The sequence below is a fragment of the Teleopsis dalmanni genome, chromosome 2 (genome assembly GCF_002237135.1).
Source record: "Teleopsis dalmanni isolate 2A chromosome 2, ASM223713v2, whole genome shotgun sequence".
NCBI classification, from domain to species: domain Eukaryota; kingdom Metazoa; phylum Arthropoda; class Insecta; order Diptera; family Diopsidae; genus Teleopsis; species Teleopsis dalmanni.
In genome coordinates this window covers 38562062-38586787 of record NC_051847.1, presented here as the reverse complement: position 1 = coordinate 38586787, position 24726 = coordinate 38562062, and the positions used below count along the sequence as shown (strand labels likewise).

The following is a 24726-nucleotide window of genomic DNA, read 5'->3' as shown; positions in this document are numbered from 1 at the left end:
GATATATTTGTGGCACTCTAGGCTACAACTCCTAAAGACTATCAAAATAAGAAAAACTAGGTATATTGGTTTAATATATGAATTGCTGCAGCTGATTGTGGAAGGTAGAATCGAAGGCAAACGCGGCATAGGAAGAAAACAAATGTCTTAGTTAAAGAACATCTGACAATGGACTGGATTAAGAATGATTGGAGAATTGGTACATGCTGCTAAAGACAGAGAGAACTTCAGAAACATTATTTCTAACATATTGTAATTTATAAACTTTCAATTTTTAAGTAAACAATATGAAGTATATTTATATATATATTAATATACTTAAATATATTACATATACGTAGTCTTGAAAAAACTTAAGAATGCAGAAGTACTATACTTCATTTGGATGCATAAAAAAGTATATATATATTTTTTTTGCGAATGGTTGACTTCTCGTATTGTTTGGAGTAAATTTCCAGGTTAAAAAATAAGAATACAAATAAATTGTTCACTTGCGTGTATAAACAATTTGGCTTATGTACACTTCCCATTAGTTATGTATTATGTATTGTTAAATATGAATAATAATTAAAAAAATGCGAAACCTTTTTTTAATGCGAAACCATTAAAAAATTAACTTTTTTCTGTTGTTGACAGGTTTTGTGATTTTTGCTGTTTTCATTGCTCATTTTTGCCGGCAATGGTTTTGGTTGTTTTCGATGTCGAAAGTAATTATAATTTATAAGCAAAATTTAAAATGTAATTAATCACAATTTTTCATTTTTATTGTTGTTGTTTATTTTGCGCTTTTCATATATTTTGTAATAAATTTTTATTTAACAAACTTTTTTTCTTTGATTTTTATTGTAATTTTTTTCTGTTGATGTGAAAATGCCTGATTTTAATGTTTTTGTATAATTTTTTAATGAATTTGTAAAATCAACTTTGGTTGAATGCTGAAAATGCAAAAAGCAAAGTATATAATTTGTTTGATTTATGATTTATGATGCGTTAAGTGAATGTTAACTTCCAATCTTGGAGTTATGGTTTAAATTAATTACTGACTCCCGCCTCAGCTATCAGCTCTCAACTCGTACAACTTTTAATTTTTATTTTTTAACAACTTTTTTACTAGGCATAACCAAGTAGTGATTCAATTAAGTACTACGTAAGAACGTTGGGCTTTTCAAAAGGATTATTTATGAAATTTAATTAAGATTTGATTGGATCATAGTTGTAAAGTTGGTCAAATTTTGTTATTTCTAGAAGACATTTTTAAAGACAAGTATGTCTTTGTAGTAATAGGTGCTTCTAATAACTATTTTATAGTTCTAATACCGAAGTCAATCATATCTCGTATTTATCAAATTTGTCACTAAGTAATTTTAAACTTTTTAGAAAAAGGCATTTGAGAGTAAAATAAATACCTTTAATGGATGTGAGAAATTTATAACGACATCCTGAACGATTTGCTGACCAACTTTAATACTCTTCAAATTACTGTACTGAGTTTGAAAGAGAACATTTGGAGTAATAAAGTTGATTTTGTAAAAAAAAGCTTTACGGTTTTGCTTAATGAATTACAAGAAACTCTACCGGGACCATTTGAAACTATAGTTTCCTCTTTGAGAAAAAGCGTGGCCTATCTAACATTTCTGCTCCTCTTTGCGACCCAATAATCAGTTGAAAAATGGAACTTCAAATTGAATAAAAATAAATTAATATAGTCACTTTAATTATGTGTCTTCGGGTTTCAACCATAGTCCCCACAATACCCCCATTACCAGGAAAAACTTTTATTGGTTAACACTACTAAAGCTGTGTGTTCTGATACAGCTCATCGTACCAGATCTACATCTCCGGTCGAGAGACGCAAGTGAAACTTACTGCTGAAACCACTGAATTTCAGTTCAGCAAACCCAATATATTAAGTACAGCAAAAAGAAGTCCATCGTTTTTCCAACAGATGAGTATAGTTGATCAGACTGAACAGTGTTTATGGTTCTGATGCTCTAACAGTCAATCATGCCTAATTTTTGTTTCGTCGATTTGATTCCGGTCACCTGGATGTCAAAGATGCACCATATACTGGAAGTCCAATTGCTGAAAATATAGATAAAAACATAAAAATTCTTGAATCAGACTGACATGTAAGTCATCGTCACTATTCTATTGCCTAAGAGCTTAAGTTTGCACATCAAATCATTTGGAACCATTTGAATAAGATTGGATACATAAAGATGTTCGATGTTGCCACAACACACCGTGAGGGCAACGCTAATCGACACACATCGATAATGACTCGCCAAAAGTTCTAGAAGCTTGGTTGGGAAGTTCTTATGCATCATTCTTATAGCTCAGACTTGGCATTAAAAAAGTTACCTTCAAGAGAGTCTTGTGAAAATCGACTGTCTTAATTTTTTGCCAACAAAGACGAGGACTTCATTGAGAGAGAGGATAATGAAATTACTTTCAAAATGGCAACAAGTCATCGAACAAAACGACGTATATTTGACCTCAATCGGATCATTATAACTATGGTAAATCAGACTTCAATTGCACGCAAAAATATGGGATTTCGTTTTACTGCACCTATTATAATATATACATATATATATTTTAATTCTTTCATTTTGTTATCATACTAAAATTGATGTTAGTAAAATTTATTTTTCTAGTATTAAAACACAATAAATATTATAGGTATAAGGGCTAAGTGAATATTAAGGGAGCATATATTATTCTTATAAGCAGTGGTCGGGACATATACGAATGTAATTAACATTTCTAAATTATTCAAATCTGCTTAATAAAACTTAAAAACATTTATATATATATTGATTTATTGACTCATTTATAGTTTGGCGATTTTAGTATATAAAATGTGCTTATTTAACGAAAAAAATTATTCAACCATAAACTCTTTAATATTTTGCACAACCATTAATCGATCATTAAAAACAAATTTAGTTTTAATAACAAAACAATCAATAATTTTTATCTTAAAATAAATTTAACTGAAATCATTAAAAAAGTTGGCTATAAATTAAGGTAACCTAAGGCCACGACTTTAATAATATTTTCAAAATTTAGTGAATAGAAGTTCAATTCATCAATCGGATGAATATTTATTCCAGAAAAAAAATATAATTTTCTCAATGTTTGCAACGGGTTTATTGTATACAGTGATATGCTGTCTTGTGAAAGAATCCTTTGTAAGTAAAGTATTTCAAGCATAATATAATATGAATAATATTGTTTCTTTCCTAGAGCCGTTCTTTATCGGTTTCATTCAATTTATCACTGGCCCTTACTGATCCTCCAAAGCCTAGCCTCTCCACTGATATGTTACGAACTTGTATAAAAGAAACTGAAATTTCTATGGCTGAGTTAGAACGTTTTCGCATTAGCTTATTAACAAACGATCCAGAAGTGGTTACCAGCATAGAAGGAGATGATCAAAATATCGACGATAATCAATTTAATATCGAAGACTATGATGCCAATTCTCCTTTAACGTTTAGTGAACGAAACGAGGAATCCTTGCAATGTTTTACACATTGTTTATATGAGCAAATGGGTCTAGTGAAGAATGGAATGTTTGTGGAACGTGAATTTTTCAGTAAACTTTATTCTGTGATGGAGCGACAGAAGACAAAAATTTCTGAATGTATGAACATGGACAGCGATAATAAGTGTGAAGTTTCTTATAAAATGCATATGTGCTTGAGTAGATTGAAGACATTGGAAGCAGAACGAAGAATACGTAAAATATTGGAGTATGGAAATCGTTCAGATATGGATGATGCTGAAATAACCGATACTACTACTGATGGTACCGGTGCAGATATGGATAAGCAAAACGAAATTGATGCAAATTAATTATTACTACTGGTCAAGTTGTGGCTAAGGGGAAAGCTATACGCGTTCTACTTTTTAGAAAAAATTGTCTTAATTTTATTTAAATTAAACAATTAAAAAGTTTTAGAACTAAAAATTTGAACTTTCGTAAATTATTTAAAAATATTAGTTATTATTTTGCTTTTAAATTATTATTAAGTTTCGCCAATTTCATGACCCGTTTGGTATTTTCTGTTGGGTTCCATTATTATCGATATTTCGTGTTTAAGATTTTGGTATTCTTATACTGAGTATGTCAGGTCTTAGTCTTCACATGTTTTTAGTATCATTGCTATTATTATAAGGATGTAATGAACGTTATTGTCGGAGTACTGAAGTTTATTTGTTTTGTGGGGTGCATTGAAATATATAGGGTGATTAAAAGTATCTGTGGCTTTTAAGTACAATTTTGGATAAAATTTTTATTTATTGAAAATCAATTGCAACTTTTGCACTTTTTGGATTCTTCATATATGAATATATCGAAATGTTTTAATTTTTCTCAGCCATTTAAGTAATAGCCACCCAACATATAGGAGTTTCTCACTTCTATCTTCAATATTAGCACTCAGTAAGAAATTGTGTGTATTATTTTTGCAATGTATATTTTACTAGAAATAATTTAAAGATTGTTCTAATTTTTTCTGATACAAATATTTAAACAATATTCAGGGTCTTGTGCTCATTACTGCAAAATGACTGCAAAATGACTGCAAAGCTTGTGTCTTGCAATTCTATCTTTAAAAAACACTTGTATTTACATATTCTCAGTAATATTGTTTACTTCCAAAGCTCTAATTATTTATAAAATTATTCACATCATATAAAAGCAAACTAATATTTTCGTTATGCAGTTTAGTTGAAAGTGCAATTCAAATAAAGTGCCATGCAAAGTTTAGATATTTTTTTTATAAAAATTCATATACTTGTAAGTAATTTTAGTATTAAATTAAAATCTAACTAGTTAAGGAGTATATTTTCTATTAGGTAGTAATCCTACAATACTGCCTAGCAATTCCATATGTGTATTTGACATCATCTGTAATGGATTGTGCTAGTAAATATAACATGACAGAGGACGATGTGCTGGAGCTCTCATTTGAATCAATCGATGAGGCGATGGATCGTAATGCGAAATGTTTTTGGCTTTGTGTGATGGAAGATCTTCGAATAATACGTGATGGACAATTTTTGTTTGATGAACTGAATGACTCAAGTGATAAGCACAATGTTTTTATACAGAAATTGTTGCCGAAATGTAAAAATGCTACAGTAGGAATTAGTGATCCTTGTGAAGCAGCTTATAGAGTAGGTACTTGTTTTCGTACGGGACGGTTACCAAAATCAGTGATTTTGGATAAAAGAATACCGGAAGAAGAACTATAAATTAATATATAGAAAAATTGAAGATATAAAATGAAAAAAGAAGGTTAAACTAAACAATAACCGCTTAAACTAAGAAGAAACTACATATGGGATGTAACACCAAATATTTTATTTCAAATATCTGTTTTATTTTTTAAATAAAAATATAGTACACGTTTTTTACTATACTATTTTTTACTATATTTTTTTAATAATTGCACAAAAATTTTTTGAATTCCATAAAATTTTTATGATGATAGCAATATATTGGTCGCCTGTTGCGATTAGATTGTATCTTTCTTAGTGAAAAGAATGATATCAAATTAAAATTTTGAAAGCAAATGATTACGAGCTGAGTATTTTTAACCACGTAATAGTTTTTGGGTTTAGTATCAGACTATTACATTAATCGACTTTATCACTTCGTGTAATAAACAATAACAACAAAAATTTTTTATTATTTTAATTAATTGAATTTTTGGTGGATCATGGAGCTGTTTTTGGGTATTGCTAAATACCCTTCATTGGTGATCTTGGAACTATTTGTTATTTTTAATTATTCGTAAATAATTTTTTTAGATTGTAACTACCAAGGGTTAAACTCGTATCCTGCAAAATTTGAAGCTCAGAGTCAGTGCTTATTAGCCAACCCAACTGACCCAAACCTATACTTGACTTGTATATTCGAAGTTGGAATTTTGTTAATTTGCTTTGAAAATTCATTAACGGATTTATATGCTGTATTATTTACGAATGTAGCCAAAAACCAGTTGTAGAATTTTTGAATTAATTAATTGTTATTATGTTTTTTAATTGTCAAATTTCAATTCTATTATTTTTCAATATGCTTTAATAATTTAGATACAATAGCAGATAAAGTATATAGATATAATTTATTTATAAAAAGTAAAGTCCTGTTTCTCCTATCAAGCAAAGCTCAAAACCGTAGGCTCTTTCACATTCATCACTTCCAATAAAATTCCGACATTTCTCAACCGTAGCGTTTGCTTTATTCGGATTTCTTGTGAGCATAGTTATCATCTGTCTTATATGTGCCTCATTCAATTTATTATCGGGAAGTATGATATCAGATCGCTTCAGAAAACATGCGGTATAGCATTTCACAGTTTTGGGTATTGTAGCGGCTGCATTAGCACTTGTATTCCATGTGAATAATTTATTTGCTAACATCAGATTAAAGTCCGCATCTGACAAATTCGTTGACTTTTTACATGCCAAACGCAGTTGCTGTAATGCAGCATCAGGTTCAGCATTTTCCGGCTATGAAAATGTGAAAAAATGTAAAAAGATATGATAACCAGATTATACATACACATTAACTGAAATAAAAACATGAAATTAATTTAAAATTTATGCTCACTGAATTGGCTTTCACGTAGCCAATTTCCAATATGCCAACGATGCCGGCCAGCAATAATATAAATTGCTTTGCTGATGTTGTCGACTTCATGGTTGCCTGCATTTTATTGAAAATTACTTTATTTATTTTAACACTTTTATAGCAACTACGAAAAAAAAAAGAAAAAAATTAAATAACTCTTTAAGCACAAAAAAATTTAAATTATAAGTATTCTTCACAATTGAAATTATTTTTAAACGTTTAATAAGTGGTTGCGATTAGTGCAATTGGATTGTTTTTATTAAATATTAAATTCAATTTATTGAAATAATTTTAATAATTTTTAAAATGTTTCAAAAAATAATTTTAGGCAATTATTTGAATTTTAACAAAAAATGTTTAAATTTACTATTTAAGCCACAGTTTGGCAGTTGAAATGTCATTCGCAATAAGCTTAACTTTTGAAACACAGAAAATGAGTATCATCCCAGCTTGTTTAGTGCTAGTTTTAGGCTTTGCTGTCCTTATAAATGATATAAAAGTAAGCATATATAAAAATAATTGTAATAATTAATAAATCAATTCATCAAAAAAAAATGTTCTCCCAAACATAGGCCGCTACTCCTGAAGAAACTGCTGCTATGGCAAAATTGAAGGATGCTTGTGTGAAGCAAATCGGTTTGACTCCTGAAGAGGCAAGTCTTATTAGTGGCGCTACAGAAATCAAATCTGATGGTAAGCCGGTGTCGAAGAATTTGCAATGCTATGTACTCTGCTTTTACAAAAATTTGGGTTTGATTGATGAGAGCGGCAAACAGAAGCCAGAGGTTATATACAAATATATGGAACGTGTATTTACTGATAAAACAAAAATTAAGCCCGCATTGGAGAAATGTGCTAGCGTTAAAGGAGAAAACGCTTGTGAAGTAGTTTACAATTTTGAAAATTGTATTGAGGGACTTATGTAAATTTGTTAAGGACTTTCTAAAAACTTAGCACCTAATAATTTTATTTTAAAAATAAAAATGAATGCAATTTTGAATCTATACTTTTGTTTCTATCTAAAATTGTAAATTTTTACATTGTTAATGTTTGTAAGAAGGTTTTCTTCAGAAATTTTCAATCCGATTTTTATTCGCCAACTAATTTTTCTTCTGCTAATATTATCATTCTGTAATGATACAAATATGGTATGCCAGTTCTTACTACATACCTATTCGCTTATGAGATTTTACCTATAGAAACATTTTATCCACGTATATATCTTGCAAAAATAAAAAGAAAATTTATTACTGTTTTTTGTCCAATTACAGTAGGGCGCAATGTCACACCTAGGTTACAATGTCATCTCTAGGTTACAATCTCGTGTCTAGGTCCCAATGTCGTGTCTAGGTAATAATGTCGTCTCTAGATCGCAAAGCCAATTCCCACAACATACTTTTATAATTACGATTTTGCATAAAAGAAAGTATTTTATTCAAGTCACTAATTAGTATTTGAATTTAAAAATATAAAATTATTTATAATCTGTTCAATTATAAACAGAGATTATAGACAGAGCTTATGGTTTTTCTGTTTCCATAAAAAATCAGCAGAAAAGTATGCAACGATATTGATTTACTTTGTGGCATAGGTGACCAGGTGTTAAAAGTTTTTTTAATAAAGTATAAATATACATATTAAAGGTTATCCATTTCATGATTGTGGCCGTGTGCGGGTTCGAGTAAATTGAGGTAAAGTAAATTAAATTTTCCTACGGATTATTTGCATTGCACTTACATACATAAATATTTATTTATTGCACTTATTTATTATTTTTGGTTATTAAACATATAAAATTTTCACTATGGTAATACTAAATTTATCTAATTTTTATCTAATTTATCCTACTCGAAACTATGGTAAATACCAATGTACTATTTTCTTCAATTTATCATCAATTTACCCGAACTCGCACACGGCCTGTGACTTTGAATGCGTTGTTTTAGTCAAGTGATCAAGGCATCATATATTTAGTTAAAGATTTATTAATTCACAATATTGATCTCTTAAAGCTCTTAGGTGTGTTTATATTGCATGAACATACTACAATAATAATCCTGCTATAAATAATATTAACATATATTGCATTATAAGGACTAATATATTCGTGTTTGTATTTTATGCTACAGGCAAAACTGTAAAGACATTCTTAAGTACTGGATCCATAACTGATATGTTAATGCCTATATATAACAAACTTATGTTAGTAAAACTGTCCTTTACGGATCCACAGAACATTTGGTTTATATTGCGGCATATTATGGCATATTAGTTAGCATTCGAATTTTCATCTATCTCCTTATAAAGTTCCCCTAGAACATTTATGGTATAGGGAGTTTGCCAGCAAAATCATGCGATTAGTTATTTTTTATTTTTTGTTGTGGGCTTATACAATGAATCGAATTTGTGCGGATAGTCCTCAAATTTCCAACACTTTAAAAATGAACATCTGTCAAATTATAACAGAGCTATTGCTAGTTGTAAGCCGTCAAATTGTCGAAGAACGATCCAATTATATCAAGTGTTCCATAGGGAACTCTTTAGTGATATTATAGGTATTTCATACTTAATGGTATGGACAAAAAATCTCTATTACAAGTATGTTATATTCACGGTTCGTTTTGTGACTATAAGATAGATAACCATTGTTTACTATTCCAGTATGCAATCACACATGAAATATGTCCCAGATATTTTAACTGCAATCATAATTAAATTTTTATAATTTAGTATGAACTGAAGATATATCTTCACTTATACTTCATATGTAGTAAACGTAATTAATAAATTATTATTATTATTATATCCTTAAGTAAATTACGAATGAACCGCATTCATAATGCAATTCATAAGTTTATGTTGATAATTCAATATATATTATTATATATTTATAAATTATTCATTACAATTTTATTCTCAATATTCACTAATGCATATACCATATAAGTAATGGAACGGATTAATGGTAATTTATTAAATTTCTGCTGTCATTTTATCAATTTCTTAATGTGAAGGAAAAATAATATGAAAATGAAAGTGCTCGGCTTTATTAAAGTAAACTAATTTGACTGAACATAGCTAAAGGCTAATAGGTTATCGTAATGCACTTTGACCTAATTTAGTCATTTAGTGATAATTAAAAAATGAGAGAAAATTGCATGGAATAATGCAATTACTATCAGTAATTTTCAATTTGAGCTCATTTCAATGTAGAACTTTGTAATTGATTTACATAAATTAATGGGCAAATATGTAGCATTTAATGGCTTTTGGATATTAAAGAAGATTACAAGGACAATATTGCTAATGGGTAAAGTGTAATCCATTTGGCGTGGAATAATGGTTTGAATATTTCACATTATAAATTAGAACACTGTAAGCGATTCTTTCGTAAGCACACATAATTTTTAATATTGTTACCTTTTAGAGCTGTCGTTTATTTGCAGATAAAAATAATAACATTAACAGAGATGAGAATGACATATATTTATATGTTTGATCTATCCGATTCTTTAACATATCATAGTATAAGGACAAAAACATCACCTTCTCGGAGAGACTTATTTCCCATCGGAACCGCTTTCGCATTACTTCGAGGGGAGTCCCTTTTATGTTGGCGTTCAGATCTCTACTTTTTCACCAAATATTTTTGCTGTCTGCACTATTTATTAGGTTAGTTTCTGCTTTTCCTTTTAAGATCTAATTTCTTTGCTTTTAAGGAACTGAATCACATATGATTGTATCATTCGCTAGTGCTCTCGGCTTGCTGTTGTCTTTTCCGCTATATTTTCAGGATTTATTGAACCAATCTGGGCTATTATTTCTTCTATTAATGTGAACTAACTGTTACAGTGAAATAAGATCTGCTCTGCTGTTGTCACAGTATTCGTCGCCATATATGCAGCCGCAAAGATTCCCATATAGTACACGTACTCGCATCACGTTAGCATCTGAGTGAGGTAGTAATTTCAGTCGCCCGATTTCCGCCTGAACCTGGTGATTATATTAAGTATCAGTATTAAAGAATCTACACATTTAGTAAGCATATTGTATGACTGAAAATGGTTCAAAATATTTAAACGTTTATAAAACCATGAATTGGTACTCATTTTAGCCATATGATATATAAAGAATTAATTTACTTAAAAGGGTTATGTGAATTGGCTAATATGGACAAAACAAAAATAGTAATCTGAAAATTGAAATTATTTCGTAAGTTTATATGGTGTTGTCCATATGCTATAAAAAGATTCAACCTAATTTATGTTGGAATTGAAACTCTAGGAAGAAACAGGACGATAGGGATTTTGAGTGTTGGATAATCTGGACAGAATGTGAAAAGTAATCTTTCAAACATTCAAGCTATATGGTCTTGTAATCAAAACGGTAGGAACAAACAAGATTAAAAGAGATGATTTAATCGTTATAATATTCATATTACGAATATGATTATCTGATCAGATAATCCCAATCTGGTTAGAACCACGAAAGTATTCTATGAATTGAAAGTATTTCATAAGGTCAGAATCTATATATATGTAATAATTTTTGATATCATCATCGATTATAAGTAATTGATTTTAGTGATTATATGCTTTAATGACTATAGGTATATCACTTTACTATGTTATATAAACTTTATGTTTACTTCAATATTATAAAGGCTGTCTACTTCTAAACATATCTGACTGTTGAAAAGAGAATGAGATTAGAATTTTTAATATTTGAGATCTGAAAACAAAGTCATGCATATCCAAAAAAAAGAGCAATTACTTAAAATAGGTAATTGTCGTGAAGCCATTCGGGATAGATCTTTCATTGGATCGTTGTAAATATATAGTGACATTTATGATTTTATATATAGATGACTTAATTTTGACTTAAGTCTGTTCACTATATCTTCAAATTTTTATTTTGCTTTTAAGGTGAAGCAACATTTTAAATTACTTATTTTGTTAACATATATGATACTCATACTATATGTCACAAGTAGGTTAGATTATAGATTTAAGATATTAAAGGACAGAAAAGATCTTATTATTTGGTAATCCTTTAAGTTGAAGTTCAAATTTATGAAAAATGAATTCATGTAAAATACGACTGATGTTTAAATTTAATGAAGTAAAAAATGAAAAGAAATTCGTAAACATTTAAGGACATATTTTGTTAATTAAAAAATAAATGTAATTGTTTTTAAACAATGTAGTGAAATATTAAATGATACGAAACTTGTAAATATTTAAGCACATACTTTGTTAATTAAAAATTGTGAAAACTACAAAAAAAAAATTATTTTTAAAAACAATAATCTTTTTTATACAAGTTTTTTTTTAAAGTATTTTTCATTTAAATAAAATTGTTATTTATGTATAATAAAAGCTTGGATCACAATTGTGAGATTATCAACTAAAAGCTGCTAAACTGATAAAATCTTAAAACGAAAACATTAACAGTTTTATTTTGTGCAATGTTTTTAAAATTTTTTAATTTTTTCTGGTTGTTTATGGAACGAAGTTGTCAACACGCAAAGCATTTCCACTGCAATCATTATTAATGATTTTTTAATCATTTTATTTTTTTTTTTTTTTTTTTTGATTTGATTTAAATCGAATAAATTTCTTTAAATCCTAATTAATCGGGATTAATGAGTATTTCCGATAAAAAAGGTACATTTGATTTATAGCTAGCAACCATGAAATTAGTAATATGTCTGAGTATCTGTTATCTAAGTAATTGCAATTTTTATTTTAACTAATAATAGCGTAACGGACATTTTTTTTAAATGTTTAAATGAGTTCAATTAAATCATTGTATTCACAAAAAGCATTTATGTACAGGGGCCCGAGTGTTTATGTGGTTGTCTATTGTCAATATGATAAATGCACAATGCGCCGATAAATGCCCGATTGTAATTCTATGGAATTTCCACCGGTATCAATTAAAGTTACATGTTTGGTATTACTTCCCCCTTGGTAAGGAAAGAGACCTAGCTATATCTCTGCTGATCCGATTGTAGAAAGCAACTCCACATCAAGTGAGAGTAAATAAATACAAGCATTATACCTACGTAAGTTTAGGGTTTAACCACCACGACACTGTCAAACTCAATTGCTTAGATAGCCGAAGCTGCGAGCTCTGACCGTTGTGGTACCAGATTTACTTGCGTGTCGCAAGTGAAACTTACTTACTGATCTTTACACTCTAAACAATGTCGGATGGTGCCGCCTCTTACGACAGGCATATTTTATCTCGGGAATATTCTAACCCCTTTCCTGCGGGGATATAATGCAAAATGCCTTAATGTACAGTAAGTTGATTCACAACTAATTAATAAAAAACTTAGTTAAAACCGAAAGAAATCGTTACTGAAGTAAAGTAAACAGTTTAACCTTGCAACAAATTCAGATCTACTCTTTTCAGTTGAAAAGACTTGAGGCTATTAATAGATAATATGACTTGTACCCATGACCTGTTGAAAGCTTTGGAATCATCATTAGTTTAAAGAAGACTAGAACTTATCAGAAAGTTTAGCCTACCTCATGTCATAGTAATGCCATATCCTCATTATACCTTTGTTTAATTGGTGTAAACACGTATATGAAGACTTTCATAGAAGTAATCATGAAGAGATAGAGACGTAAAAGATATAATTGAGATCTTTAATTGATTTTATTCCTTGGGAGCTTTCTACTTTAAAGAGTTTCCTAAGGTGTGTGCTATATAAAGCTTATTATTGAAACTAATATAGTTTCATAGGTATTCTGTTGTATTCCTCCATTAACGAGAAAATAAACATATGTGATATAAACTATATAACAGCTTAAGTGAAATAAATGTAAGAATTAATTAATTTAAAATCTTCCTTATCTGTTTTTAATAAAATAAAATAAATCTTCCTCTAAATCATCTTTCATCCATTAAAATAAAGTTTCATCCATTCTTCATATACTTTACAATTCAAGTTATTTGTGACAAAACGTCTTAGAGATTGCTATCCTTGTAATTTGGTTTATTAAAAAGGGTATTTTTTTTAATTTATTATATCCAAAAAGTGTCTTAAATAATAAAAAAAGCTATTGAATCAGTGAATTTTGTGGTGATTCAAAAGACTTTTTACTATTAAAACCTTAGCATTTTGTTTACATTTAATATAAGTAAGCTTAAGTCCTTGAGCGAAAGTGTTAATATATTATAACAAATAACAAAAACCGGCAGATAAATGACACATTATATCCTGTAATGGGTCGTTTTATCTTCTAACATACAATTATGTTATCCTTTGTTAATGTTTGGTGTGTGTATATTAAACTGATTGCTATTCTTGTAGGTTCTGATAATATTCTATATAATTACTTAAATTGCGAAGGAATGACAATAAATTCTTATGTATTGACATATAATTTCCTTTCTTAAAGGACTTCATGTTACTACAACTCTTTCAAAAGGAACTTCGTATGAATCCTTTTTATTATCCTTTCGGTAAAAAATTTAGGTGTTATTTATTCGTGCGTGTGCTAATGTATTTTTAATGTGAGCAACTTTTTTTTATTATAAAATTCATTTAATCAAGGACGATATCGATTGATGGTAGTCAGTTGGAAGGATACATGAGGCCGATTAGATATTAAGTGACATTATAGGAATTGTTTATTAAATTAAACTGTTGCTCAAACATATGTAGGTGCAGTTTTAATACTAAGTGTAATTTGCAAATTTAAATAAAATATTTTTGGGATATTGAAAATATATATAAGTAATATAATGAAAAGTATTACTTATTATTATAAGTATGAAAATATAATTAATAATCTTATTATTCTATTCTTATTGTAGAATGTCAAATGTTAAATTGGCACATGAAGCCTTGGATGACAATTTTGCTTGATATATGTCACTGGGGAAATATTTCATAATCAGCACCCCTCATATAATAATTTCTTCTTGTTAAATAAAAACTTATAATTATTAGATTGAATCGAGTCATACTATAAAATGTTAGATTATTTTTTTGATAACTATTATTTATTAAACGCAAATCATATCAATTAAAATATATGCCTTTGAAATTGTAATTTTGTATATATTTATTTAATTCATTTAAATTACATATAAAATTTTTTTGCAAATTCTAGATTATTACTATAAACTGAAAACAATTTATTTTTTAATATGACAATAACAATAATAGCATAATATTAATATGTATAAATACTGTCCGATATACGATATTATGTTTTCTTTTAATACTTTCCTAATGGTTGATATTTGTCTTAGTTTCTTGTACGGACGTAGCTAAACACTTGAATAGCTGATCTGCTGTGGAACATTTGTCTCCAGTGTATACTGGTCCACATTTTGCCGCTGCTTGTTTAGCTGATTCCTTACCTACTTGGAATTCATTTAATTTTTTCTCAAGTTCTAGACTGTTCACGGCCTCATTTTTCATAAAACCAAATTGTTCAGCAAAACAATATGAAGGACAATTCATTGCAACTGATTTACCAGAACTTGGAACACCTAACACATTCTTATTACCATTTTTATTTTTTTGCTCCGATAATAATTTACAGTCCTCGATATTGACCTTCAGTTTTTTTGCCATTTTTTCGGCCTAAAAGAAAGGAAAAGAAGTTATCTTTAATGCACAGACTTTCAAAACATATTCAGAACATAAAAATAATATATGTAATTACAAATAGTTTAAAAGAGTAATATTCGAAAATATTTGACTGAAATATATTTGACTCACGAATTCCATATCTTTTGCCATTGCCGCACCAATAGCTGCTGTCAGAAAAATCGATAAAACTATAAATTCGGTACTCCTCATTTCCGTAATTGTTTATATGCACTAACTTTACTGAAATATTCCATTGGAGCTCCATCCCGTTATATATAAAGAAATCTGTATTAAATTTTACATGATTTGGCGGTCATCTGTGGAAATGTTCATATTAAGTACTTGTAACGATTATCATGATAGTAATTAACATGAATTTTATAGAAAATATAATGATGAAAATATTTCATATTAATTATATTAATAAGGCATTTTATATACTAAGTATTTGATAAAAATCATAACGGATACGTGACATGCAATAATATTAAGTTCATAAAAATATACATATAGTTAGTATAGTATATAGTTAATATACGTATAATTTAATATCAATTAAAACTATTTATACAATTGGTCTTACTCTTAATTTTTCCAAGTAATTAACGTCATTGGAAGCTGATGAGATAAAACATTTAATATTAATGTCTTTTTCTTCCAAATCTATAGATAATAATCTACAGATACTAATCTATTCAATTATCTACAGTTATCAATCAAAATAACAATGTACGCATGTATAGCTATGACCGAATAATTCTAAAACTAATATATAAATATACGCTCAGAAAAATAATTTGGTTGATTTAACCAGATTTTAACTAAATCTCAGGTCAAAATATTCTTATTCGACGTATCAGGTTGGTTCAACCATATCACATGTTAGTTTTTATGTCTTCTTTACCACATGAGATAGTATGTGATTAGAGCATATTTTTCTGAGTGTGGAGACACTTCTTGAAGTGCAACAATTTCTAGAATAAAATACATGAAAAATAGCTATATATATTTTATGCAAATACTCAATGCTTTATAAATCAGGAAAACCATCCATTAAATCTCATGTCAGTTAGAAATTATTATTGATAGTGATATTGATAATTATTGATAGTGTTGCGTGACAATTTGTTGATTGCGGATATGGTTTATGTATAGAAACACATTTCAGTGATAATACTCTCACAGTATTATCACTGTTATCACTATTACTATATTTATATGTAATTATAACCTTCTCAACTTCGTCGGTATTTACCTACCGAAAAACCGCTTTCTTATTTCTTCAGGAAGGATATCTCTTTTGGCTACCCATGCTATCCTCTCTATTAAAACATGGGTACTAAGCCCCAAGCAAAATATAAATTGAGTAATTAGATTTCAAATCCATTCACTTTTTGTTATTCTTGGTATGAAATTGTCAATTACTAGTGACCTGACTCCGAGTCGGTCACTTGTCGCACGAGTTGACTCCTTTTTGCTCTCCACTTTCAATAATTGAACATGTATGCTCTGCGTCTGCGTATCTCTATATATACAATTAGGGCTTTCAGTTTTTCTAATTAATTTCAAGTATTTTCGAAAGTACCCATATGCAGATAAAAATAGCTTGACGTTCTGAAGTCATTTCGCGGAAGTCATTTTAATTCAGTTTTTGAGCTCGGGTGTGAATCTGGTTGTATAGTTTTTTATTTACACTGTTGCATTTTTGTTTGCCATAATTCAACTCCGTATTTTAGGAACCAAAACGCCGGAAAAAGGAGTTCCAGTTCTTCTATCTTCATTGATACCATACCATTCTCTTTCATATTTCATGTCTATTAATAAGGTTCAGTTTCTTCACTGTTATGAAGATTTTCAGAATCACTTCATGTCTACAAACCTAGTAATGGCTAACTTTAATTCATTGTTTGAAGAGAGTCTAACACTCTCTGAGTCTGAGATTGTACTCAATCTCATATATCTAAATAAGTTCTTAATATATGTATATATAATTCCGTATGAACTTAATTAGCTATTAGAAAGTACATAGAAAGTACAAAGTAATGTATTCATTGCGAATACATTAAAATGATCAAGTAATTCAATTAATTTGCTTTGTCCCATGCAGTTATAGATTAAAACCCATTTTTTAACTACTCCTCTAACAAAGGCTTATGTTTGAGCTTACTGAGAACATTTTTTTTGCTGTCTGACATTAGAAATCTTTTATATTTCTTTTGATCAATTTTTAGGTCATTAACTGTATATAATATAGCTTTTATTATAACAAAATTAAAAAATAAAAAGATTAAAATAAAAATAAATAACAATAAATATGTTTACAAGGAAAGGTACATGTTATGTCATTTACAGTATAATAAAATAAAAGTTTGTTTGTTGTGTGAGATTCGTGTCAGCTAAGATAATAAAGAGGGTTTCAGGCGTGTTTTCATATGGACAATAAAATATCTTCTCTCACTCAGCCAAATATTCTTTAACCATGTACTAGTTAAATTAATCTGATCATTTTGTTAGAAACATTTAAGCTCATGTGGCAAAGAAGTATTAAAACCAACATGTGGTGTAAGAATATTGAGTAAGAATATTTTGAACTGAGATTTGTTAAAATCTGGTTAAATCAACCTAATTATTTTTTTGAGTGTGGTGTAAAAAAATGATTAACTGAAAAATATTTTAGGCAAAAAATATTTAATATTTAAAAACTGAGTTATCCAAGCAGCTCATCATAAATTATTTCATTAAATATCGTCTGGATTGACTCCCTTTATCTTTTTACGGATTGGGTTCAGAACTACAATGTTTTAAAACTATTTTAAATTTTTTTTATGTTGTTTCATATGTCAATAATTAACAATGTTGCAAAAATGGTTTTCAATAAATGTCTACAAAATTAAACGAACATTCGGTTTTTGTCAATCAAAATGCACATATCAAGTGATAAGTACTCATGAGTCTTAGTATATAATTAAACTAACTTTGGCTAATTGGATTCAACTATTTATATATATCCTTTGCTAAAATATTTCCCCTCATTGAAATAGCTAGTTAGGATTGGAATACCTGAATTAGCTAAGGTTTTTACTGAAAATATTAGAAATTCTTCTAATGAAGTTATTAGGAGATTTTCGGCCAATTTGCCGAAATACGTATAGAAATATAGTAAAAATAATTATCGAAATTTATGTTAAAATTCTTAAAAATTAAGACCACTTTATTTTACTGAAAATAGTTATGAAGTATAAATTATTTACGATTTTAACATATTTGAAATTTATTTAAGTCATATCTTATGAATGTATATAGAAATTTAACTCCCTTACATTTTTTGTATTAATAATACTAATTTTGAGGGTTCCAAAATGCTATGCAACCCTTCGAGTTAGAGTATTAACAAGTACATAAAACTGTTTCATTAATTGCTTAAAAGTTTTGTCTATTTTGAAGTATCTTTTTAAGTATCAATCACAGGCCGCACTCATGACATGACTAGAAATAGCAATTCACTTCACTGAATCATAAAACGTCAACAAACAAAAAGTACCAAAACAACGATTAGCAATTAAAAAAGTGAATTTTTTTTATATGAGAAGATTTTTAATGATATAAAAATAATAGATTTAAAAGAATAAAAAAAAAATTCAACAATATGGTTAAATGATTATGAGCCCGTCAGCTGAACATTGTATATATCTTAAAGCAGAATTTTGCTTTAACATTGTGAACTATACATAAGATGTATTGTATGTTTAATATATATAACATCTGTAATATTACAATTAAATTCACAACTATTTTTATTTCGTTATTATACTTAAATATAGCAGTATTAAAATTTTAGATTTTATTATTATATTTATAAGTCTTTTATTCAAACTCTTTTTGCAAAAACAGAAAACAGTCGTTACATCAAGGTATCTTCTCTATATCAACACTAGAATTAATTTTATTTTATGACCATATAAATAATATACAGTAAAAGGCCTATTAAACGGTTGCTCTCATAAATGGAGATCAGTCATAACCAGTTCCCAGTTTATATTATTCAAGCTAAATGCGTTCTTTTAAACAGGCACTTCAGTAATAGTAGAATTACTGGTACCATTGGTGTTCAATTTAAATAGCTTTCACTGTATGTACTGTTTCTTAAATGGCTTAGTATAAAATAATTTTTTTTATTTTGTGTAATTTTAAATTCAGAGAGTGTAATTACACAACGCAAAAATAGTATTCAGGTATAGAAGAATTCCACTAATGCTTTTGATATTTTTTTATGATTAAGTTCAATATTTTTTTTGTAGTAGTGGTAGAAACCTCTTTCTTTTGAATGTCAGAAAAGTATCTTTTTCAGACATAACACTTTTTAGGCTTTCTTTTTATTTATATTCTCCTACCTTGCGTAGAACTATAAAAGCAAATAGAATTTCTGGGAAAGTATCACTTCTCAGTTGTAATTTGTTGTGTAATAATCACAAGCTTAACGTTAAGAAAATGAAGTTCTGTGTTGCGATAGTAATAATTGGCTATCTAAGTTGTATCTTAGCTGATGTAGGTTTTTAATAATATTAAAATATTTGTTAAAGGTGGTTAAATAGTATCCTTCCTAAATATTTTAGACAATTAAATTGAGCGAAGAACAGAAGGATAAAGCTCAAAAATATGGCGAGGAATGCATCAAACAGGAAAATATCACAGTGGAAGAGGCAACGAAATTGAAGAATCGCGACTTTACGAATCCAAGTGATAATGTTAAATGTTTTGCCAATTGCTTCTTCGAAAAGGCTGGTACGATTAAGGATGGTGTTGTGCAAGAGGATGTTGTATTGGAAAAATTGGGACCACTGCTTGGTGAAGATAGAACTAAAATAATAATGAAAGAGTGTAATGCACTTAAAGGAGAAAACAATTGTGATACTGCATTCAAGTTATATCAATGCTATGAGAAGTTTAAATCAGAAGTGACTGATAAAGTTTTCTGAGGATATTGTAATAATGAAATACTTGAAGAAGAAGTAAATTAAATGAATAGAAAAAAATTGAGGAGTGGTTTTTAATTTTAAAAAATATATTTAAATTCATGTGCTTGAATGTATGATGGCTGATATTAAAACAGAAAATAATTTATAGTATTAGCAGCTGTCTTGTTTTACCCATTAGCAATAAATAGATATCTGGTTTTTTAAAAAGCCTAGTGTTCTACACTTTTTATTAGCCTAGTTTCTGGTTGTCCTTTTCAGATCCATTTTCTTCGCTTTAAGGATTTAAATCACATATGACTCTATCCTGCAACAACTCTCTGGGTTTGAACGATTCATCTTTTCCACTATATTTTCGAAATTTATGGATCCAATTTGGGCTATTATCTCTTCTCTTAATGTGAGCAGCCTATTATAGTAAAACAAGGTGTGCTCTGCGTCATCACAAGTGGATTCATCTTTCCCATGTGGTACAGGTACTTACAAAAGTATCCATGTCCGGTCAGCATCTGAGTGAAATAGAAATTGGTGTCTTCCGATTTCTGTTCAAGTCAGGTGATTATACTTGGTATCAGTCCAGCTTTGTTGCCATATTTCGATGGTTTGCTCCTAATCTTCTCTTGCCATTTGTTGAGTATAGTTCGGTATATTACTATTTACTATATATATTACTATTTACTAATCAGTGATATCTTCGCAGATAATTCTAATGGAGTGAAGTTCTTCTATATTGGTTTTAATTAAAAAAATATAATTTAGTTTCATGTGTTGTTGGTTTTAATGTAGTTGATGAGATTTTAATAGACAATGTCAAGGTTACTATAATTTAAATTAAGTTTGTATAAAAGATTGATCATTCCAGATATTTTCAGAACGTTTTTTTTTAAATCCATAATAATAAATCTGATCAATTATTTATATAAGTTTAGGTGTGGCTTATTGTATAAAAACATTAAATACAGTAACGATAAAATTCTATTTGCTAATGACTGCAAAAAATATAAGTATCAGAATAAAATTTCTATTATGTATTTTTTTAACATTTTAATTGTAAACAAAATTAGTAAAATTTTGTTAAACAATATTGATATTCGATTTTAATGATTTAAAATTTTGTGCCTCATCATGTGATTATAATTGACATCGACTTTGAGTATAAAACCACAGAGGAGTCTTAGTAAGAACCCAAAAATAATTGTCAATTTGACAATTCCACACATCACGGATTATCACGGACTTTTCAGATTTTGTTAACAAAATGAAACTTTCTATACTTTTGATAGTTGCCTGCTGTGCTATAGCTTCGGTGAGTCGAAAAAAATTGAAAAGATATCCTACTGAATATATAAAATAATGATTATTTCCTCATTTGATTGCTTTAGTGTGAACTACCCAATGAAGGTATTATGAAAATAGCTTTAGATTGTGCAAAGGAACAAGGTGTTACTGATAAGGAATATGCGGATTTTCATGCTGGTCTAATTAAAGGAGCCGATGTGAAGGAGAATGTAAAATGCATGACTAAATGCTTTTTAACTAGAAATGGTTTTATGGATGAATCTGGTAATTTTAAGGCAGACGTTTTTGCCTCTAAATTGGAGCATATGGCACCCAAACTATTGAATGAAAATGTAGAGAAATGCATATCAAAGCAAGCTGAAAATTTATGCGAGAAGGCATTCTTAATTTCAGAGTGCTTAATACAACTTAAGTTAAACATTTAATGCATTTTTTTCCATTTGTTTTTACTTTAGTTGATATATTAATATTTGCACTTTTTAAAACTTATTCTAAAGTTGTTGTAATAAACATACATAAATAAATATTTTAATGTTGTATGAGAATAAAATTAATTTATACTATAATATTTATTACAATATTTATTACTTACAACATTTTAAAGAATCGGCGTAGGAACTTAACATACCCTTAAAATAATAATATGTATACTGAAATCCAGTGATTAATATAAACAAAATAGTCAAACATTAAAAAATTACAGATTAAATATACAGAGTGATATCAAAAAGTAACTAAAAAATCATACGGTATTTTTTTTATGTATTGGTGGGACTGCTATTAACGTACTTTTCATTTATTAAGCAGCTGCGATTGTTAATTTAAGAGTTTGAGGATTTTTATCGGAAAGAAGCATTTTAAAACTTGAACAGAATTAATTAATAGTTAATTTAATAACTAACTATTGTTTTGTAGAGGCGTTATTTATTGCATTATTTTATATTTGTTAAACTTTAGAGGGGTTTTTGAATAACAAAGAAAGAAGTAAAGGACAAACACAAAAATTTATTTTAATTTTATTGAAGTTTGGCTGACCATACAACGCTGTTTCGAGTATTGCCAAGTACTCTTCATCAGTGGTCTTTGGAAATAATCGAATTTTATTTAATTAGTTTATAGTCCGTATATAATTTGTTTGGACTGCAAGTGCCAGGCTTAGAACTCGTGCCTGTCAAATTAGAAGCGATGACTAATCGTGTTTATCCACCAGAAGCCAAGGCTGCACAAACTTTCAATGCTCAAGTTCCAGGTTTTATTGTCACTTATTTTTATTTAAACCCAATCGAGGAATGTAACACGGAAAAAATTATGATAATAACACCCTATGATTCGTAAAAGCGAGATAAAAAATTAAAATATATTTTTTTATTCATATGTATTTCTATTATAACTCTATATTAAATTTGATTAAACGTCAATTATGAAGACAGTGACTATTCTACTTAATAAAAACTATTTTATTTAATATAGAGGTTTCGAGCAGTAGTGAATTGCAACAACAATTTTTTTTTTTATTTAGGTAGGTTTTTATTTAATTAGTTGATGTGGGTAACGTCGTAATAGAATGTTTACTATATCATGTATCATATAAAATCCACATAAAATTCATACAGAAATGATACTTTAGTACGACAACTGTAAGTGTAAGATCACAGAGATCCTTTAAATAAAAGTTAATATATTATTTCGCTCTATTATCGATTTTTGCTTAGTCTTCCTTTTATTTATGAGATAATTTATACCTCATAGTCAAGGATAGTTTATAGTATACAGTACTTTCAATCCATTTAAATCATTGTTGTGCAAAACTATTCAACTAATAAAAATGAGACTACATTAATTGGAGATGGTGTCTAAATGTCTTTAATAAAACTCCAAATTTATAATTTTAATTAGGAGTTTAGAATTATAATTTTAATAAAGAGTACTCTAAACAGATTAGCAATGTATACTATTGAGACACACAGTTCTTTTCTTTTCCATTCACTTTATTTATGAAAAATATATTGTTAATATCGTAATACCCATATACATATTAATATAAAAATTAAAATTAAACTAAGCAGAAAAAGCAACAAAATATTATAAATCCTAGTCAATTCCGATTTTTTTAAAGAACTGGAGGTTTGTTACTGTAGTAACATTTAAGTAGTTGATATGCGGTGTCACAATTATCTTCACCTTTGATATCATTACACTTTTCCATTGCAGCTTCTAGTTGTTCCATACCAATAATTGAACCAACTTTTTCATTGATGACATCCACATTTATCTCACCATCAACAAAGAAATCCAATCTATCCAAAACACAATCAACAAAACATTTTAAATTTGGATCATCATCTGCAAAGATGCCATGTTTTAGATCTCGAATAGCATCTCTACTTGCACCTTCCCTTAGACCACATTCACCCGCGGCGGCATAAACTTGAGTTTTTAGTATCGTTTTCGAAAAAAAAGACTGAAATATAAAACATACTTTAAAAAAACATCTATGATCAATCATTTTGATCGCTTAATCTTACAAATTGAGCATTTGCTATAGTAATTGTCACAGCCAAGATAAATACTGCAAGTATCTTCATTCTAATAATATTCCAAAAATTTTGATGTTTTAATTATAAAATACTTAAATGTACTGTTTGCCCTTCAGTATTTATTATGGTATTTATAGTAAAATATTTATTTTAACAATTATTTCTTAGTTTTTTATAAATTTGGTAAGATTGGTATTTTTTGCCATCCTACGATTCCATTCCTGGAATTATTATTGGCAAATCTTGATCATCACTATTGATGTTGAATATACAATTTTTTACTGCTTCAGAAATTCACAGTAAATTTATTTATTCTTCTAAATTAAAAAAAAAAAATAATTTTTGTCGAAAAATCCTGTAAATAACAATATGCTTCTTCTATAATTTTTCTGTTAATAATGTTGACGCAGTATTTTTTGTCTAATTATCTTAATAATATTTGTTTTTAAGTTTCAATAAAATTACACCTTATTCGTTTTTTTTATTTGTACTGATTTTTTTAAATACATATTTTTATGAAATAATAGCAGCTGTTCAAAATCAATATTCTATAAGAGTTTTTTGTTAAATTAGATTTTTCTTCTTTATTAGCTTCAATTTTAAGTAACAGATAAATCACAACTATTCTTCTGGTTATACGTTAGTATACTA

At 28.2% G+C, this 24726-nt stretch overlaps 8 protein-coding genes across 8 annotated transcripts; 5 read left to right on the top strand and 3 right to left on the bottom strand.

The window, feature by feature from the left end:
- The first annotated feature begins 3104 nt into the window (after positions 1-3104).
- On the top strand, positions 3105-3880 carry LOC119685994. Its single transcript, XM_038100427.1, has 2 exons — positions 3105-3194; positions 3250-3880. Exons 1-2 carry the CDS (start codon positions 3138-3140, stop codon positions 3859-3861), a joined length of 669 nt encoding a protein of 222 aa, XP_037956355.1. The 5' UTR covers positions 3105-3137; the 3' UTR covers positions 3862-3880.
- An 857-nt stretch (positions 3881-4737) lies between these two features.
- On the top strand, positions 4738-5408 carry LOC119685002. Its single transcript, XM_038099168.1, has 2 exons — positions 4738-4807; positions 4867-5408. The coding sequence occupies exons 1-2, from the start codon at positions 4766-4768 to the stop codon at positions 5263-5265; spliced, it is 441 nt and encodes a 146-aa protein (XP_037955096.1). The 5' UTR covers positions 4738-4765; the 3' UTR covers positions 5266-5408.
- A 733-nt stretch (positions 5409-6141) lies between these two features.
- LOC119674350 (general odorant-binding protein 19d-like) lies at positions 6142-6727 on the bottom strand. The gene is made up of 2 exons (XM_038085487.1): positions 6626-6727; positions 6142-6525 (listed from the first exon to the last, which is right to left on the bottom strand). Exons 1-2 carry the CDS (start codon positions 6725-6727, stop codon positions 6142-6144), a joined length of 486 nt encoding a protein of 161 aa, XP_037941415.1.
- Positions 6728-7063: 336 nt separating this feature from the next.
- Positions 7064-7595, top strand: LOC119686011 (general odorant-binding protein 56a). Its single transcript, XM_038100458.1, has 2 exons — positions 7064-7145; positions 7219-7595. Exons 1-2 carry the CDS (start codon positions 7080-7082, stop codon positions 7570-7572), a joined length of 420 nt encoding a protein of 139 aa, XP_037956386.1. The 5' UTR covers positions 7064-7079; the 3' UTR covers positions 7573-7595.
- Positions 7596-14825: 7230 nt separating this feature from the next.
- Positions 14826-15492, bottom strand: LOC119685938. Its single transcript, XM_038100352.1, has 2 exons — positions 15396-15492; positions 14826-15257 (listed from the first exon to the last, which is right to left on the bottom strand). Exons 1-2 carry the CDS (start codon positions 15474-15476, stop codon positions 14898-14900), a joined length of 441 nt encoding a protein of 146 aa, XP_037956280.1. The 5' UTR covers positions 15477-15492; the 3' UTR covers positions 14826-14897.
- Positions 15493-19719: 4227 nt separating this feature from the next.
- LOC119684413 (general odorant-binding protein 56a-like) lies at positions 19720-20303 on the top strand. The gene is made up of 2 exons (XM_038098455.1): positions 19720-19811; positions 19880-20303. The coding sequence occupies exons 1-2, from the start codon at positions 19755-19757 to the stop codon at positions 20240-20242; spliced, it is 420 nt and encodes a 139-aa protein (XP_037954383.1). The 5' UTR covers positions 19720-19754; the 3' UTR covers positions 20243-20303.
- A 1144-nt stretch (positions 20304-21447) lies between these two features.
- Positions 21448-22007, top strand: LOC119684414 (general odorant-binding protein 56h-like). The gene is made up of 2 exons (XM_038098456.1): positions 21448-21545; positions 21622-22007. The coding sequence occupies exons 1-2, from the start codon at positions 21498-21500 to the stop codon at positions 21961-21963; spliced, it is 390 nt and encodes a 129-aa protein (XP_037954384.1). The 5' UTR covers positions 21448-21497; the 3' UTR covers positions 21964-22007.
- A 1641-nt stretch (positions 22008-23648) lies between these two features.
- On the bottom strand, positions 23649-24123 carry LOC119674349 (general odorant-binding protein 56d-like). Its single transcript, XM_038085485.1, has 2 exons — positions 24064-24123; positions 23649-23999 (listed from the first exon to the last, which is right to left on the bottom strand). The coding sequence occupies exons 1-2, from the start codon at positions 24121-24123 to the stop codon at positions 23649-23651; spliced, it is 411 nt and encodes a 136-aa protein (XP_037941413.1).
- Between the last annotated feature and the right edge of the window lie 603 nt (positions 24124-24726).

Bases quoted from the DNA above. Each gene is read 5' to 3' on its own strand.
- LOC119685994 (XM_038100427.1), top strand. From the start codon at position 3,138: ATGTTTGCAACGGGTTTATTGTATACAGTGATATGCTGTCTTGTGAAA. The intron at 3,195-3,249 runs GTAAGTAAAGTA...TTTCTTTCCTAG, and splicing joins GTCTTGTGAAAGAATCCTTT to AGCCGTTCTTTATCGGTTTC.
- LOC119685002 (XM_038099168.1), top strand. From the start codon at position 4,766: ATGCAAAGTTTAGATATTTTTTTTATAAAAATTCATATACTT. The intron at 4,808-4,866 runs GTAAGTAATTTT...ATTTTCTATTAG, and splicing joins TTATAAAAATTCATATACTT to GTAGTAATCCTACAATACTG.
- LOC119674350 (XM_038085487.1), bottom strand. From the start codon at position 6,727: ATGCAGGCAACCATGAAGTCGACAACATCAGCAAAGCAATTTATATTA. The intron at 6,526-6,625 runs GTGAGCATAAAT...ACATTTTCATAG, and splicing joins GCTACGTGAAAGCCAATTCA to CCGGAAAATGCTGAACCTGA.
- LOC119686011 (XM_038100458.1), top strand. From the start codon at position 7,080: ATGAGTATCATCCCAGCTTGTTTAGTGCTAGTTTTAGGCTTTGCTGTC. The intron at 7,146-7,218 runs GTAAGCATATAT...TCCCAAACATAG, and splicing joins TCCTTATAAATGATATAAAA to GCCGCTACTCCTGAAGAAAC.
- LOC119685938 (XM_038100352.1), bottom strand. From the start codon at position 15,476: ATGAGGAGTACCGAATTTATAGTTTTATCGATTTTTCTGACAGCAGCT. The intron at 15,258-15,395 runs GTGAGTCAAATA...CCTTTCTTTTAG, and splicing joins TGGCAAAAGATATGGAATTC to GCCGAAAAAATGGCAAAAAA.
- LOC119684413 (XM_038098455.1), top strand. From the start codon at position 19,755: ATGAAGTTCTGTGTTGCGATAGTAATAATTGGCTATCTAAGTTGTATC. The intron at 19,812-19,879 runs GTAGGTTTTTAA...TAAATATTTTAG, and splicing joins TAAGTTGTATCTTAGCTGAT to ACAATTAAATTGAGCGAAGA.
- LOC119684414 (XM_038098456.1), top strand. From the start codon at position 21,498: ATGAAACTTTCTATACTTTTGATAGTTGCCTGCTGTGCTATAGCTTCG. The intron at 21,546-21,621 runs GTGAGTCGAAAA...TGATTGCTTTAG, and splicing joins CCTGCTGTGCTATAGCTTCG to TGTGAACTACCCAATGAAGG.
- LOC119674349 (XM_038085485.1), bottom strand. From the start codon at position 24,123: ATGAAGATACTTGCAGTATTTATCTTGGCTGTGACAATTACTATAGCA. The intron at 24,000-24,063 runs GTAAGATTAAGC...TTTATATTTCAG, and splicing joins CTATAGCAAATGCTCAATTT to TCTTTTTTTTCGAAAACGAT.